Here is a 19,179-nt window from a genome sequence, read left to right on the forward strand (position 1 = left end):
CTCCCACATAGTCTTTTATACCATCACCAACTCACCTCATGGATCAGAGAACCAATGTGGGGATTCTATTAGTTGCTGAGTATATTTATGCCAGAACTGGGGAAATAATCACAGAATACATTCAGTATTCTCACTGAGCTGGGTCTGAGCTCAAACACTAAATCACTGACTTTCATAAGCACCTTACTCTAACTGGTGAACTACAGTACATTTTGGGCCTCCTGGAATTAGTGTTAGTTCAGAGACAGTATCTAGTTATCCCCAAAATACCTCATTATTTTGTCTTCTCCAAGCCATAGTCCCTCTAGTAAACAGCCGTAATCCCTTGGGTAAGGCTGGGGGCTGGGAGAAGTGTAAATGTTTGGTAGTATAGCACAGTTAGACTTATTTTCACTTGATCTAGAACTCTTCTACTTATAAAGATCAAACAAGAAATCAGTATCATTAATACACTGCTTATTTCTTTTCTAGGTATATCATAGTCAAAACAGGTCTCTTGAATCAAAAAACTGTTGTTTTCAACTGAATGGGTCAGGCCTATCCAGAGCAAGGGTGATCTCCTTTACTTAGAAACCAACCACCTAGAGTAGTGTTTGATTGAATAACTAGGCCTAATCGTTGCCGAATAGATGCCTAACACTGACCACTGCACTTACTAACTAGAAGCTCTGGGGGTAGTATATTCAAAGCTCTCTAGTGATTCAGATGCACCCTTCAAGTTTGAAACCACTGGTTAAGAGACCAAATCAGCAGAGTAGAACAGATGTTAGAAGTCAACCACAGTGTTTTATTATTATTAGCTAGTATCTATTGCTTACAACTTAAGAATCTTAAAAGATTTACCATATGTACAAGGTTCTCAGTACAAACAACAAAAGTAACTCTTCTAAAACAAAAACAAAAAAAAAATTCTGAATGGAATAGAAAAAAAGCAACTTTTACATATAAAAGTTTTGCTGTTGCCCTTTGCTGTGGCTGAGTTTCTAGCCTTCTCATTAATTTTGTGAAGTCATTTGCAAGGACAGGAAGAAGAACTCCCTAAGGAACTCAGAGTAGCAAGAAAGACGCTTAAAATGATCACACTGCAATATATTAAGTACAAGAGAAAAAATATGTGTGCAGTGTGTTACTGGACGAACAGGGAAACTAAAGTCAGTCTTGGGTACTGAATCAGGATGGAAAAATAAAGGAACTTCAGAGAGAAGCATGCACAAAACTCTAGAAACACTCCTAAGTTTTTTAAAAATATCAGTAGTCACATCTCAGCATCCAAAAAGTTCTAAAGCCTCGTGTAAGTAAAACTGTAAATTTTTATTTCAGCACCCTTTTACCCCTTTTTTATGCCCTCCCAAATGAAGTACCCCCATTTTCTGTATTTATGAGCCATCAACTCCCTAATGTGATCCAATTGCACTGTCATTGATTCTCCTGAAATTATTATCACAGAATGTTTTCCATAAATAAAAAGTAAAAGAACACAACAGATAGAAGAATAACACTAAGAGTAACACTAAGAATAACCGTGTGGGAGGACCCTGAACCCTAAAGACCAAGCTTCTTTTCCAGCCCTTCCTTCCCTCCAGGCAGACGCTAAAAGATCCTCAAAGAACAACCCAGGCTTCTGAGAATAATCTGGGAGCCACCTAGTCAACTCCCTATTCACTCATTTTCTTGAGATTCCAATGACCTACAATAATACATTTAAGAACAAAAATCTGAGGCTAGCATTTTAAGAGTAACAAATTTTATATGCAGATCACTATCACTGGCCCAATCTGTAGCAATTTTTAATACTAACAGTATGGATACTTGGAAATTTATTTTTTTAAACACATTTTTAAAAGAGACTTCTTTCCATACCATTCCTAAATTATTTTTCTGAAAACATTTACCAAATGACTGGTATGTAAGGCAAGACTACCATGGGAAATTATTGTTTAGTGAGTCAGAACAGCTGTGTTAACACCTTTTCCTTTGGGAAGTAGAAGGAAAAAATAACACGAATTTATGTTAAGGCTGGTAGAAAGAATAAGAATAAAAGCCCTTGTTTGTATTTTTTTTCTGTCATTTTAATAAAAGGTTAAAACATATTGCCATATCATTAATTGAGCATCCAGGGAACAGTATTTCGATTGCTATTAAAAGGACTTTATTGCAGCATTTAAACTTCACCTCACAAATGAATATGCATGTTTCAAGCATTTTTTTCAGCATATGTCATTCACAACCTTCTATGTATTTACTTTCTATCTTCACTAAAAAAGGTAGTTCTCACTGAAGCCCCACTACTGCTAAAGCAGTCGAAGTGCCTGAGCTCCAAAGTGACCACGATCCCCAGATTAATCTAATCAGTAGACCAAAGCTTGGTTTAAATGTTTGAAGAGCAAGAGACAGCAAATAAATTATTATTTCTATGAGAGAATGATTCATTAAAGCCACGTAGACTAAAATTTCCATACTTAAAACTCTATTAAGATAAAGCCTTCATTCTTAAGGTTTCTTATGTCATCACAGGTTTTAGAAATTAAACATCACATTTTCTGCATTCCACAGTAATCGGCACTTTCAGAAACTGGAATATGTGCCTGCATGTTACACTAACATACAATTCTCTACTTAAGCATTTTTTCCTAGAACAATCTTTAGCCTCAAATATTAGAATACAAAAAACTATCTAGGAAAAAGCATCAGAACTTTTAAATATTCCCCTTTCCCCAGTTGTTAGCTGGTAGTACTTTTTTTAAAGAGCAGGTGATGAAAAAATCAGAAATTTTGCATCTGATGTTTGACTTCAACTTTTTACTTCCTTATCGTCTTCTGGTACCACCATATCCTAGAATGAGAAAAGTAACATTTATATTTGTCTTTACAATACATTACAATTTCTTATAAACTACCATAGTAACTTGTGTTACTATGTGAGCCAAAAGGAAAGAGGGAAGGAGAAAATGAACCACTAGATGGACCAGGACTATGCAGGATGCAAGGGATTGTCTGCCCACAACAGCCCTCCCAATCATCCAGTCATCAAGTCTACTAAACTGACACATGTTTAGTTTAAGATAAAAAAAAAAAAGAGCAGTGGGGCCTATGCTGCCTCTCACAATTCCAGGGGTAAACAGAAATAATGTTGGGTGGCGCGGTGGAGGTAGATTACAGACTTTCAAAGATTAATGTTATCGAAACATGCACAACATTTGCTGAGACAGAACTACAGGATGACAAGTGTTCCCATCTGGAAAGTCTTTATATATATATAAAAGCTTTCCTTCAGGTTACTTAATAAAGTTTTACAATTTTCTCCTTATAAATCCCATACAGGAATTCTGGTGGCACAAGGGTTAAAGTCTCAGCATGATGAAGCTATCAGCAGCCACTGCAGCACTTCTTCAATCCCCCAGCCAGGGAGGTGACCAACTTAGTGCAGCAGACCTCGCCTATCTCACCCACTGCTCCCCTCAGTTGTGTATTTCAGTAGATCTACCTGTTCTGCTCCCCACTGTGTCTCTGGTGAATCCTCTCACCCTCACACCTCTGGCCCTATGTCCCAGTTCTTGTATGCATAAAGAAAAAAAATCTTTTAAAAAAAAAATGAAAATAAAGAGGTGCTCTTTAAAAAAATTCCCAGGGCCCTCCCTGGTGGCGCAGTGGGTTAAAGCATAGCAGTAAGAAGCTAAAGCCACTTCAGCATGAGTTCGACCCCCGCCTGCCCTGGAGGTGACCCACATGGTGTGGCAGACCTCTCCTGACCCACCCACTGCTCTCTGCAGCAGTGTACCTTGTCAGTCGGCCTGTTCTGTTCCCCACTCTCTGGTGAATCCTCTCACTGCCCCTGCACCTCCAGGCAGTACCCCAGTTCTGTATGCATAACTAAATAAATCTTTTTTTTTAATCCCATATATATATGTTATTTATGGTTTTTTTTACAATTTGTTTCCACTGAGAATGAGTCTTCTTTTTTCAGTTTACATTCTGCATATTTATGTTCTTCTATGACCTCCCAATTCACACTTCCCTTTTTTTCTCAGAAAGTAATCACTATCTTAATATCAAGCAGCATAGGTTTATGTACATTTTTAAATGTGACTATAAACCCATTGTATATATCCTCTGTGTTTTTCTCTGTACTTGATAGCATTATCCACATTATTGCTTAAGATATGTGGCCACATTCATTCTCAGTGTCACAGCGTTCCATGGTATATAACTACACTTGATTTACTCATTTTCCTGCTGATATGTGGGTTTCTTCTAGTTGAAAGATATTATAAGCAGGGATTCTTACCATTCCAGGTACAAGTGTATGCAGCCATGTATCTGAAAATCAAAGTCTAGGGTATGATTATGTTCAATTTTAAACAGTTTTATTCAAAGCAGTGGTATCAATTTATTAGTACTATGAGAATTCCACTTTTACAGTTCAAGATCTATTTAAATGTTTCTTCTATCAATTTCAAGATTTAATTATTATGCTGTAACTTCCCCCCACTAAAGAAGAAAAATCCACAGCAATCTATTCTGCCTCATTAAACACCTACTCCCATTCTCTGCTAATTTGATGTATGTTTAATTTCAAATAGTTATTTGTATCCCTGCCTTGTACAAATATCCTTTTAGCAACTGCAATACTAAAAAATTTTAACAATGTATCATAATACATTTTTACTATGTTTACTGAATCTTAAAAGTTTACTTCTACCTAGACAATTGTATTTTAGAACTTAAAGGGTCCATAGAGCTTACTAAATTGAACATATGTAGAAACCAACATCCAGGAAGATTTAAGTTAAAACCTTGGATACTGGTAGAAGTGAACCTAAGCCAAATCCTGTTGGATTTTTTTTTTTTTTAAGATTTATTTATTTATACATACAGAACTGAGGTTCAGGCCAGAGGTGCAGGGGCAATAAGAGGATTCACCAGAGACAGAGTGGGGAGCAGAACAGGTCGACTGACGAAGTACATTGCTGAGGGGAGCAGTGGGCCAGTCAGGAGAGGTCTGCAGCGCCATGTGATCACCTCCAGGGCAGGCAGGGATCAAACTCATGCTGAAGTGGCTTTAGCTTCTTAGTGCTTAACCCATGGCACCATCAGGGAGGGCCCCCAAATCCTGTTGGATTTTTAAAGAATGACTACAAGTGACAGCAAAGAATGAAATGGAATTGTATTTTAATCTCAGTTACCTGTGTTACTAATATTTCTGGGGAATATACCAAAGCCATGACTACTAAACATATAGCCACTCATCTCTGTAAGTTCCCAAACTATTTCGATCCATAATAGGAACATCTGTATTTCTGCACTTACCTGATGCTGTTCTGGTTCTTGTCTCTGAATTTGAATGTCCTGAATAGCCACCTGCGCCTCCATGCAGTGGTGAGTAAGCACGACTATTCCATGTGCTGGAGTATGAGGAAGTAGGAGATGGATAGTACCATGAGTCTGAAAAAGGTGTTGCTGCTCTATAAAGACATAAAAACATGTCAGGGTTTTTTTTATATATAATTTTAAATACCTTCTTAGTCCTAAACTATTAGGAAAATATCTTTATCAAATGACTTTTTCCTCAAAGTTTAGCCTACCAGGGTTAACATGAAATAAATACTGTTTTATATTCTGATACTGTTAGTTATTGCCAAGCGGAACAGAAGTAACATAGAATAAAGGCTCTTTCTTTCTGAATTTCCACTTAAAATCTAATCTTAAACCAGCAATAACACCGATACTCCCAAATCTGGCCTCCAGGTCTTTTCAGTCCTGCCTCTACCATTTTCCTACCAAAGCAGACTAACTATTCCCCAAATGTTGTGTTCTTTCCTGCCTTATTTTCTCAAAAGTCAAAGTTTTCCCTCTCTTGTCATATATATAATAAGATACATAGGAAAAAAAAAAAGGAAATATATACAAATATTTATCAAAGCGCACAGTATACTTCCCCAATCCCTAAAAATATGTGATCTAATAGGAAAGCATCACAATTTATTTTTCTTAATAATACCAACCCCACTGAGTTAAAAAATAAGATGAAAGCAAAGCCCACCTATTGCTTCCAAACAAGTATCCCAATATTCCTCCAGTTCCCAAGCCAGTCCAGAACCCTGGTCCTGAATTTTCATATCCTTGTTGTCCTGTGAAAGCACTTCCAAAACCTGAAGTTGCACCATGTGGCCCTAGAAATAAAAGTGATATATCATTTAAACAAAACATAGGCTATAAAACCAAAAGTAACATGACATTTCAACTATTTCATCTATACTATTTATTTAAAAAGCTGAGTTCAATGTACAAATACATTGTATTTTAAGAGGTGTAACTAAAACACTGGTTTATAACTAAAAAGTGTATTTTCACCAAAAATGGAAAAGGAAAGATTTATTCTAAAATAGGAGGGAGGATCACAAATTAGAAAGTGACCCACCCCACCTGTCAGAGCTCCTCCTTTCTGCAAACGTTAACATCTCTAGGGCTTCCCTAGTGGACCTAGAAAACTATCAAGCTTCTGCTAGCCACTACAGCATGAGTTCAATCCCTGGCTGGCCAGCAGGATGACCCACATGGCACAGAAGACCTCTCCTGTATCACCTGCTGCTCCCCTGAACAGTGTATTTTAGTTAATCTGCCTGTTCTGCTCTTTCTCTGATGAATCCTCCAGTTATCATACGCATACATAAATGAATCTTTAAAAAAAAAAAAGAGTAAACATCTCTAAAGGTTCCAAGTGACAGCTATACTTCAGTGTCTTAAGAGAGGAATTCAAATGGAGGCAGCCAGGTATTTCTTTATATAACTTTAGGAAGCCAGGTCTTAAAGGGAACAAAATGTATCTTCTGCTCAGAGGATATCTTTTTTAAATTGATGCATAATATACATAAAGGTAAGTGTGCTAACCTCTTTGTACAGCATAATAAATGCATACATATGTACCCATCCAGGTATCCATCACCCACATCAATGGAAAATTTCTAGCACCCAGAGGCTTCCCCATGACAATTCCCAGTAAATAACCATCCACATCAGGGATAAATTTCATTATGACTTCTCAACACTTTAGTTTTACACACTTTGAGCTTTTTATAAAATAGAACCATACAGTAGGTACTATTTTGTCTCTTCCGTGTGTCACACCATTATGTCTATGAGGGGTTTTGTCTTTTTTAACTGACGTATAGTTTAAGGGGAGGAACCCACAATTTGTCTCATTCTAGTTATTATGGCCATTCTGTTTTCATTTTTTTTTTACTGTTGTGAATAAAAACTGCTATAAATATTCCTGTGTATGTCTCTCTGTGCACCTATGCACACATTTCTCTTAGGCATGTATCCAGGAATGGAAGTGCTCAGTCATAGAGCAAGCTTATGTTTAATTTAGTAGATACTGGTACTTTGCAAAGTGTTTTACCATTTGTGTGTGTTTTACCATTTTAACTTCTTCCAGCAAATACCAGTTGATTACATCCTCATCCATACTTGTACTCTGTCTTTTTAATGTTAAGCCACAGTGGGAATTATATGGTGGGTAATAATGGACTCTGTAGTTTCAACATGCATTTCCCTGAAAATTGAGATGCTAGGCACTTTCTCATATTTTCATTCTCCATATGGATATGTTCTTTTATTATAAAATGGCTATTCAAATGTTCCACCCAATGTTCAATTGTCTTTTCTTGGATTTGTAGGAATTCTTTATATATGTCTTTTGTTGGAAATATGTTTTACAAATATTTTCTCCCAATCTGCAGCTTGCCTTTTCATTTTCTTATCTTTTGCTGACTAGACATTCTTAATTTAAATAAAGCCTAATTTATCTACTTCTCCTCTATTACAGCTAGTGCTTCTTTGTGTTCTAAGAAAGTTTTTCCTATCCCAAGGTAATGACAAGTATCTTCCTACATTTTCTTCTGGAAACCTAACTGCTTTAATTTTTATGTTAAATCTATAGTACATAGTGAATAAATTTTGTGTGTAGTTGAGATAGAATTCAAAATAATGTTTCTCATCAAGCCTAATCAAGTTTTCTGATTAAAATAATTTATAATTTAATCATATATCCTTAAAATAGTAATCACAATTATGCTTATAGAGAAACAGAAGAGGGAAACAAAAATGAAAGTAAAAAATAAGACAAGCCTGGTTTGGTTTCCCCAATGTAACCATTTTCCTTTTCCGAAACCAGCACCTCACATCTACCCTACTTCTTGCTATTGCTGTGGGAAACATACCTGTGAACTCAGACTTAAAGCCTGGGGGAGCAGGTCCTGCTGAGTTGGTGAATCTCTGATAACGGTGGGAATACGAAGGATACTCAGAGTATGGTGGAGGAGGCTCTTGACCATCACTAAGGAACAACTTATAAACTCCAAAGGCAATAGCAAGTAGCACCACAATAGTAATCAATCCACTGATGCCACCGGAATCTGAAGAGTACAACTTATTGTAATAACCAGAGAAAGAGTTAAAGGCGTTATTTTTTCCAGACTCTCTCAACTTCTTCAGACCAATTTCTGTATAATCTAAGTTATACTCCAAGCCACAGGAACCTCTAAGTACATACTGGTCTTCAGAGGATTCATAGCCTTCACAGCTCACCACAGTTTTTCCAAATTTGTATGCAATATCTAAATCGGTCTTACATTCCCACTGTGAAGAAAAGTAAAAGCAGATTATTAGAACCAAAGGATTTTTTTTTACTTAATATATATTATATGGGCTACATATCTATCATAAAAACTACAAAATGAAGTAAAAGAATGACAAAATTCAGGAAAATGAGTACTTCTATGTTACATGGCAAATTAGAGGATTCTAAGGTATTGGTAATGCTAATTAAGCTAGGTGGTGAAGTCTTAAGTACTCATTTTATTCTATTTCTACTCCTTACCTGTCTTATAAGAAATTCTTTTGTAGTTAAGAATCCATCATTTATAAATTTTAAGCAAATTCTTAAATGTCGATTTTTGTCATCATTCCGCATGTGTTCTTAAAAGAGTTTTTTTATTTTATATTAAGGCTTAAAAGTCAGCATCATATCTGAAGATCTCACTACATATAACATCAGAAATACTAGATAACCTTCTGAGAAAAATTTTCTACACAGATTTTACAAAATCATAAGACTAAGTTTCCAAGAGTTCAATTTTGAAAGTAATTCTTAAAATTCAAGGTTAGATCAAATTCTCAGTATTTTGAACCAAATAAGTAATGTATTTCTGTAACAAAGAGACAACTAAGTAGATTGGTTTTACAACCTTTCTATAATTTTAGACAAATTATCTTCATCTATCAAAGTCCAGATACATTATTTTATTTTTTCTAAGTTTCACTAAAATAGAATTTACACACCACATAGTCACCCATTTTCAATGGCAGGTAGTATATTCACAAACTTGTTAGATCAACAACATATCCAACTTTAGAATAATTCCATCACCTTGAAAAGAATCTCATATCCATTAGTAATCCCTACCCCCATTACTCCCTAAATCACTCCGCTGTAGGTAGTCACGGATGTCTCAATGACTTCCCTATTCTCACATTTCATATATAAGGAATCATACAACATGCATGGTCTTTTGTAACTGGATTTTTTCCTTAGCATGTTTTCAAGGTTCACCCAAGCACTTCAGTGCTTTTCAAAGCTGGTAAATAATTTATCATATGGTTGTGCCGTATTTTCTTTATTCCTTCATCAATGATGGAATTTGGATTGTTTCTACTTATCTGCTATTATGAATAATATTTCTATGAACATTTACATACAAGTTTTGTATGGACATGTTTTCCATTTTCTTGGGTGTGACTGACTAGGTTTTCTAGGAGTGGACAGACTGGGTAACTATGTTTAATCCTTTGGAGACCTGCCAGGCAGTTTTCCAAAGTGGCTATGCCTTTTTACATTCATAACAGCACTGCGTGAGAGTTTCTACACATCCTCACCCACACTTGTTAATATGTCTTTTTTATTATAGCTATCCTATTAGGTACGATGTATCTTAGTGTGATTTTACTTCCTTGATGGCTAATGTTGCTGAACATTTTTCATGTTTATTGATCATTTGCAAATCTATGGAGAAAGGTATACTCATAAGTGGATAAGCTCCACTTTAATTTGGTTATTTGTCTTTTTATTGACTATAACAGTTATTTATAAATTCTAGATACAAATCCCCTACCAGATAAATGATATGCAAAAGCTTTCTCCCAATGTGTGGGTTGTCTTTTCACTTTTTTTTTCTTTGTTTGGTGCATAACATTATTTACCTATTTAATTCAAATTAGACAAGTGACTCTAACAGTGACTGAGCGAAGTTTTACATTCCTTTACCCGAACAGTACTGGATTTGATCTAATTTAGGTTGACATTTAGGACGAGAGCTAATATGCTTTTCCACCCTTCTAACTATACTTATGAGGTAAAGTTGTTTTACATTGTTTGTTTTAGGGGTTATGGGACCAAACCTCCAGCAAAGGTGTGTTTTCACACCATGCCCACTACCAAAGTCCCAATATCCTCCATTGTATTCCATAAAAACATCTCTTTCTCCTACTCCCACCCTCGCCCATTCTAGTTCCTCAGCTCCCAAATCAAATGCCAAGGGTTTGTTACTAGTTTGGTTTTGTCTAACCCTTTATTTTGATTCTCTATAGTCTATATTAGTGAAACCATCCCCTATTTGCCTTTCTCCTTCTGACTTATGTCCCTTTGCATTATCTTCTCCAGCTCCATCTAAATTGTTACAAATGGCAAGAGTTCTCACTCAAGATAGTTTTATTTGGGAGATGTATAAGTTTGCTAATTTAGATAAAACAAATCTCTTGGCATTTTATCTTAACTAACATTTTCTCAATCATGTATAATAAAAGTGATTTCCGTCATTATAGTTAAACTCTTGGAATTGGAAGAGGCTCTCTCTTGCTACAAAATGTAAGCCAAATGTATGAAATCCTATATACTTCTTTCCACATGCTATTCTCTTCTTTATTGCTTCAGCTCTAAAAATCGTACCCTTCCTTCTTAACATAGTTCAGAACTTCTCCTTTAAGTCTTCTCCAAACCCCCCAACTAGATATCACTTTGTTAGCTCCTACACGTAATTAAGTAATTGTCTTATCTTTTCTACTAGAAAGACAGTTTCCTAGTAGAAACTATGACTCCATATAGCCATTTTTACATACTGTTTAATATATACTTAATGAATGTCGTCAATTAGTGTCTTTATTATCCATCAAGGCCATAAAAGTAATTTAAAATGGGAGTGAGACTTTTGTGTTAATCAGAAGACTCCATGATTCAGTTCGAATCTTTGGGGAAAATAATGGAAGTCTGAACTCCATCTCTGAACAGCACAGGCCATGCATAAAGGAAATAACAAAGAAAAATATCCTAAGAGAAGAAATTATCAGCACAAGTGTCTTACCTAATGCCCAGCTATCTTAATACTTCTTGAAAGCAAGAATACATAATGTAAACATAGTAGTGATTTAACCTGAATTCATTTAATAAAATCTATTCCATTTCTAAAGCATTGTAACTTTTGGAACTTCAAGGAGATATTCTACCCTATCTACAAAATGCCAGTCTCAAATAAATTTCATTGCAGTGCTTCATTCAGAAGTAACTACCTTCAGGTATAAAACTGTTTTAAACTTCAGTGTTGGAAGCACAATACCTCCATTATTTACAATCCACAAACTCCTTATCATATGAACTTTATTTCTTAAGGGTAGGTTGGTATTCTTTGCAGAATGTAGAAAAATGACAGACAAAGGGGATCCTCTGCCTCTGACCCTAAGAACATAAAAAGTTTTTATTTAATTACTAATATCTTAGAAGAAATTTAAGGTACAAAATTTAAATTGACTATTTCCATTTACTATTTAAAATCAGTTCATTTCTTTTGGAGGATGTTTTTTCCAAAAAATGAATGGCCAATTTATATTTATATATTTTAGGTTAATCAGAGATTTTCTATATGTGTTTCCCAAAAACAGTTAATAATGTCCCAATTAAGACTTTTTTAAGGAAAAATTCCATTTAGAAAATCCACCAATACAATGAATATTACCTGTACATCATAACCATCCCAACCTTTGTTCTGACATTGTATGACTTTTGGAGTATAAGAATCACACCCAGCTGTGCCTCCTACACATTTCAACTGTGGGATGGGATCCAGCCTACGGGAGGTGGTATAGCGGTCATAGTGAAGAGTAAGAGCTTTAACATCCCGCAACAGTATTCTATCTGAAAAAGAACACAAATAAACAGCTAATAAATATAATTTCATATTCTACATAGAAAAAAGGTGATGAAACAATTTCCCAAAGTCACCCCAACAACGTCCAGTTTTTTTACACAAAAATCATAGTCATACATTTAAGCCCTCCCTTTATTTCAGGGTGGACGCCTCCCTAGCTGCTTCTGTATCACCTGTCTGCCTACTTTTTGTAAAGCCAGAACAAAGTGTTCATTAACCTAAAATACTGTACTGTTGTATGACATTAATGATCAAGTGGCAAAAATACACATGAATATTCCTGAAACTCACTTAATAACTTAAATGTCTGTCAAGTGGTGAATGGTTTAATAAAACAGTTAATAAAACTGTTGAGTTAACTACAGCTCATGAATGAGACTGAAAGTAGCAAAAACATTTTCAGTAAAATATAAGTTACAAAATATTTAGTGTAATAGTCTTAACATAAAGCTTAAAAAGCCAGCAAAGCAGAACAACATACTGTTATAAAGTAAATGTCTGGAAAACAATCCTAAAAGCAAAGGGGAACCAAAAAAAGGGTCAGGTAATAAGCATACTTATATTAGATAAAATAAACATCCAGTTTAAAAAAGGTAACAAGGGACAGGGATAGACATTATATAATGATTAAGGGGTAAATACAGCAGGAAGATATAACACTTATCAATACATATGCACTGATAAGACATTATATAATGATTAAGGGATAAATACAGCAGGAAGATATAACACTCATTAATATATATGCACTAAACGAAGAAGCACCAAAATATATGACAACTATTAATAAACATTGACTGCAACACAATAGTTCACCACCCCATTTATATCAACGGCCAGATCAATCAGAGAGAAATCAAGGAGGAAATGACAGCCTTAAATGAGGAATTAGAACAGAGGTGCCTAGTAGACATTTATTGGACACTGTATCCCAAAAAGCTGGGTATACATTCTTCTCGTGTGCGCATGGGCTACTTCCAGAATGGATCACATGTTGAGCCATAAAACAAGTGTCAATAAATTCATTAAAACTGAAATCATGAGGCCTCCCTAGTGGCACAAAGGGTTGAGTCACAGCACTAAAAAGCTGTCTACAGCCACTGCAGCATGAGTTCAATCCCCAGCCAAGGAGCTAGTTCACATGGTGCAGCAGACCTCTCTCCTATCTCACCCACTGGTCCCTTCAGTGTATTTCAGTCAATCTACACATTCTGTTCCCTACTCTGTCTTCACCCCACCCCCTGCACCTCTAGCCTATACCCCAGTTCTTAAACACAGAAAGAAATCTTTTTTTAAAAATAACATTAAGTATCTATCTCACACTAGACACAAAAATTAGCTCAAAATTAAAGGCCTTGATTTAAGACTAGCAACCATAAAATACACAAAAGAAAACATAGGTAAAAACACTCCACAACACTGACTTCAGGAAACTCTTTAGAGACTTGACTCCACTAGCAAGCAAAAAAAATGCAACATCAACCTAAAAAGTTTCTGTACAGTGAAAGAAATTATCACTAAAACAAAGACACCCTACTGAATGGGAGAAAATACCTGTATATCATATATCTGACAAAGGACTAATATCCAAGATTAACAAAGAACTCATACAACTCAACAAAAAGAAAGCAACCCAATCAAAAAATGGACAGAAGATATAGACACTTCTCCAAAGACGACATACAGAGGCAAACAGGCATAGGAGAAAAAAAATTCAACATCACTTGTCATAAGACAAAATGCAAACCAAACCCACGATGAGATACCACCTCACTCCAGTGAGAATGAACCATATCCAAAAAAAAAAAAAAAAATAGAAACAAATGTTGACAAAGATGTAAAGAAAAAAGAACCCTCATTCCCTGCTGATAAGAATGCAGACTAGCCCATCCCCTATGGAAAACAGTGTAGGGTGCCTCAAAATATTAAAAATAGATCTACCATATGATTCAGCAATTCCACTCCCAGGTCTCTAACCCAAATATAAAGTCACTAATCCAAAGGGATATATGTCCTCCTACATTCACCGCAGCACTATTTACAGAAGTCAAGTTATGGAAACAATCTTGATGCCATTTGACAGAACAGTGGATATATGCTAGTGTTATAAAATATATACTATGTTACTACATATACTACTCAGCTATATATTAAAAAAAAATGCCACTTGCACCAACATGGATGCAACTGGAGAGAATTATATACTAAATGAAATTGAAAGAAAGACACTAATCAATGGATTTTACTCATGTGAACCACAGAGAAAAAAGAAGGAACCAACAAAAGTAAACCAAAACAAACCCTAAAAGGAGTGCTGCTAGAGAGGGAGGGAGGACAGGGTGGCGACAAAGGGGACTCAGCAGACAGGATAAAAGATTGTGGGTGCTTTGGTTGTGGGAATGCTGTAATAGTGTACATATGAGGAGGTGTGAACATATTCTTCTAAAGCATATCTAGAATTGTAAATCAGTGTTACTTCAATAAAGAAAAATATTAATGAAAGGATTATTTATTAAGGATCTGCTAAATATATATATATATATAAGAAAAAATAACTTTCCGTCAAAATAAAAAATATCTTTCCCAGAATTCCTCCAGTCAACTGACCAGAATGGTTTAGTATCAAGAACTCTAGTAAAATGAGTAGTTAGCTTTTCCAAATGAGTATTTACATGGAGACTGACAGACAAAGAGAAGCAGCTACAGAATGGCATTTGAGTAATCATCCAGTAGAGTCTGTCATGCCTGGAACAAACAGTAGAAGAAAGAAAAAGAGTTTAGAATTTCTGAAACTACAAAGTCCAAGAGAACTTTCTAAAAGGTGATCCTGTTATAGTAAGTAAGAGAATGTGATAAAATATTTGAATATACTATCAGTTACCAAGTCAGCAGCTTTTTCTACGCCTATTCTATTCAATTCAAAATGAAGTCGAGGGTCCTCCTGGTGTCACCTCCAGGTGACTGTGAAGCGCAGCACTATAAAGCTATCAGCAGCCACTGCAGCATGAGCTGGATTCCCAGCCAGCGGGGTGACCTGTATGGCATGGAAGACCTCTCCTGTCTCACCCGCTGCACCCCTCAGCAGTGTATTTCATTCGATCTACCCATTCTGCTTCCCACTCTTCTCTCTGGTGAATGCTCTCATTTCCCACATCTCCTGGCCTGCGCCGCAGCTCTTGTATGCATAAACTTTTTTTTAAATGAGATGCACAGCATGTCAATTTAATGACAAAATGCATGCATGAATAAAACATCTAAAAATGAACTTAAGATCAATAGATATGTCTTTCTTACATAGATCACATATAAGACCTAAATAAAGTTAATGGACTTTGTGCCAGAAATCCAATCGAGTATTTCTGGAACTGGAATTTCTATGGGGGTCCTATGGAAAATTGATGTCTATAAATAGCCAATTTTTTAAAGTGAATACAATATTTTACCAACTAGTAAAGCTTATGAGAAATCAAAATGCTATGGAATTGGAACATAAACAAGGGAAATAGCTCACACACATAAATAAAATCGAGAAGTAAATCTACACCTATATGGAAGTGTGATAGAAGTAAAGGAGCATCTTACTTCAATGAAAAAAGGATGACATTTTTTATAAGTGACACTTGCATAACTGACAAAATTACAGCTAGAAAAAAAAATAGACCTAAAACTATATAAAAACTTAATTTCACACAGGCTAAATAATATCTAAAATTTCTAAAGCTAGATATTAAAATGCTAGATTAAACTCAAACTACCACTTCATACATAAAAAATATAACAATGAAAATGTTAAATGGTTCTAAAAGTCATAACATTAAACTAAATAACAAGAATAAAGATAACATGATTTTATTGTAGCAGGACTGAGAGCATATAAAGAACAGTGAATTCTCATCACCAACTTTAGCCAAGTCAGTTCATTTATCTGTGTAAACAGCTTCCTTACCTATAAAATTACAATGGTATCAACCATAAAATTATTGTTTATCCAGCAGAGTACTTGACACATAAGAGGTAATTAAGTACAGTAAACATCACTAAGAATGTTTTAAGAACTATATACATATAGGGTACCATTAGCATAACTGTACAACTCTTTTCCTCCTTAGAAGTCCAAATGGTTACTTCTCTTTTGTGACTCCCAAGTACCTATGTTGAAACCCTACTCCCCCAATGCGATGGTATTTGAGACTGGAGCCTTCAGGAGATGGTTAGTTTTATAACAGATGAGGTTATGATAAAGAACCACCATGACAGAATTAGAACTTTATGAGAAACAATTCAGAGAGCCTCACCCCTCCCCTCTCTGCCATGTGAGGACATCAAGAGAAGACAGTTAACTGTGAACTAGGAAGAGTGCTTACCAGAAACCAAATATGGTGGCACCTGGTTCTTGGTCTTCTTCCCCAAAAGTATGAGCGATAAATGCTCCAAAAGTGTGAGCAATAAATGCATGTTGTTTAGGCTACCCAGTAGCTTAAAATATGGTACCTTGTTGTAGCATCCTTAACTAGGAAAGTTCTATGAACAAACCATACCAGTTATATACCCCACTGGTTATATAAATCAAAGAAAACACCTCCAGACTCAAAAATCAAAATCCTCATGTAAGTCTCAGTTAAGACCTACAATTTAACTCCGCCAAATCTGATTTTCTCTCAGTCTCCCCCATGTCAAGAAATGGTAACTCGGGCCCAAGCTCTGGAATCATATTTGTCTTTACTCCTCTCACCCCCTGTATCTAATCCTTCAGAATTTCATGTCAGCTCCACCTTTAAAATAGGTGAGAAGAGAGTCCAACTTCACTGTTTCCCCGCTAGCCCAAACCATCAACATTCATAAAATTCACTGCACAGCAGCCTCTTCTCTCTCCCAGTTTTCTCCCTAACAGACTGTTTTCCACAGAGGACACAGAGCCTTGAAAATATAAGTCATAGTAGATCATTTATTATTACTCTCCCCTCAGATTTTTGAGCAAATGTCACCTTAACAGTAACTTCTTTTGTAAACAACAGGCATTTTGAAAGTCCCCTCTTCTGCCTGCACATCCTGCTCTCTTCACCCTGTTTTAACATTGTCCATACTACTTTTACAGTAAGACATGCCACTTAATGTATTCACTGTTTTTTTGTTTGCTGCTATATTCCTAATACCCTGAAGAATCATTTAAATATAAAACTAATTCAAATAATTTCTAAAATTCTTACATATTATCTTTAGAACTGGTACTATTTCTTCCCAATTATTGACCTATGTAATCTAAAGTACATCAAAAGTCAAACGAGACATATCAGAGTGGTCAATGCTTTAGTAAGGAACTGGAAAAAAATTAAGCCAAACACCTTCAAAAACAGCTCAAATTAAATTTAATTTGTAAATTTATAAAAATCAATTGTGTTTACTCTGCAAAGTGTTTTGGTGCTCTTAACTACAGAGCAATAGTTTTATAGAATAAGTGAATTAAGAGCTACCAGGTAGTGGTGCACCATTAACTTAAATTTGTTTCCATTTTAAAATAATTCCCCTGATGGAAAGCTGCATGGAAGATCCTGAAACTACTAAAGTTGGAGTTACCATATGACACAGTAATTCCAATCCGAGGAATATACCCAAAGATCATAAAAACATTAATTCAAAAGGAAACCTGCACTCCTATATTTATTGCAGAACTATTTACAATAATTAAGATATGTCCAAAACAGATGACTGGATCAAGAAGATGTGATATATATACACGATGGAAATATCATTCAGCAATCAAAAATATAAACTCATGCCATTTGCAGCAACATGGATGGAGCTAGAAGGGCTTATGCTCAGTGAAAAAAGTCAGCAGGAAAAAGTCAAAACTAGTAGGCAAACTATAAATCGGGAGACACAACAGGGAGTGGGGGTAAATCAAAAGGGAGGGAAGAGCAGAATAGAACATGGTGATAGTTCACAGGTGTTTTGGTGGTGGTAATTTTTTTTATTATTATTATTACAAAAGTTTATTTTTACATCATTTTTTTTCCATCTCAATTGTAATCCCCGCGGGTTTCCCATCACCAAGTCACCCGTGTGCCATCACCATAATCCCGTGCATTTCCCTTCCCCCCCACCCCCGTTTTTGATCCCATTCCCCACTCCATGGTGGTGGTAATTTTATGGGGATTACACCTGAGAGGAGTAATCTTGTACAAAATTTTGTATAAAAATGAACAGTGTAAAAATATATTTAAAAAGGGAAATAGCACTTGGAGCCTTATAGTTAAATTTAATTTTCAAATAAATGATCCACCTTATTAAATAAAATTAATAATAAAATAAACCCCCTGACTCTTCACCTATAAACTTCCTTTTTAAATATGAATTGACTATGGTTCAACTAATTAGCATTTCACTCCAGTTTTTAAATTGTAATTTTAATCAATATCTCTTATTCAGATACAACTTTCCAGGCTCGTATCAGAAAATGTATATAGACATTTAAATCTAGGGCCCTGCCTAGTGGCGCAAATGGTTAAGGCACATTATGAAACTATCCCCTGACACTAAAGCATGGGTTGAGTCCCCACCCATATGGAGAGGCAGACCTCTCCTGTCTGTCCCACTGCTCCCTTCAGCAGTGGATTTCATTCAATCTGATTGTTCTGCTGCTCTTCACTCTGTCTCTGGTGAATCCTCTAACCCCCTTACACCTCTGGCCTGTACCCCAGTTTTTGTATGCATAAATAAACAAATCTTTTTTAAATAAATAAATAAATCTGGCCCTCCCTGGTGGCACTGCAGGTTAAAGCATAGCACTAAGAAGCTAAAGCCACTTCCACATGAGTTCGATCCCCGCCTGACCCAGAGATGACCCATATGGCAAGGCAGACCTCTCCTGACCCGCCCACTGCTCCCCTCAGCAGTGTACTTCCTCGATCTGCCTGTTCTGCTCCCC

General features: G+C 35.8%; 1 protein-coding gene across 1 annotated transcript in view; it reads right to left on the reverse strand.

The window, feature by feature from the left end:
* Nucleotides 1–781: 781 nt before the first annotated feature.
* The window catches only part of SARAF (store-operated calcium entry-associated regulatory factor), a 19,872-nt gene continuing 1,474 nt past the window's right edge, over nucleotides 782–19,179 (reverse strand). Inside the window, exons 2-6 of the mRNA XM_004682205.2 lie at nucleotides 12,063–12,241; nucleotides 8,220–8,637; nucleotides 6,041–6,170; nucleotides 5,308–5,462; nucleotides 782–2,833 (exon numbers count right to left, since the gene is read on the reverse strand). Coding sequence (XP_004682262.1) covers nucleotides 2,808–2,833; nucleotides 5,308–5,462; nucleotides 6,041–6,170; nucleotides 8,220–8,637; nucleotides 12,063–12,241 — 908 coding nt within the window. The 3' untranslated portion in view covers nucleotides 782–2,807. The remainder of the gene's footprint in view (nucleotides 2,834–5,307; nucleotides 5,463–6,040; nucleotides 6,171–8,219; nucleotides 8,638–12,062; nucleotides 12,242–19,179) is intronic.

This window comes from Condylura cristata, unplaced genomic scaffold (genome assembly GCF_000260355.1).
Source record: "Condylura cristata isolate star-nosed mole 26May11 unplaced genomic scaffold, ConCri1.0 scaffold00014, whole genome shotgun sequence".
NCBI classification, from domain to species: domain Eukaryota; kingdom Metazoa; phylum Chordata; class Mammalia; order Eulipotyphla; family Talpidae; genus Condylura; species Condylura cristata.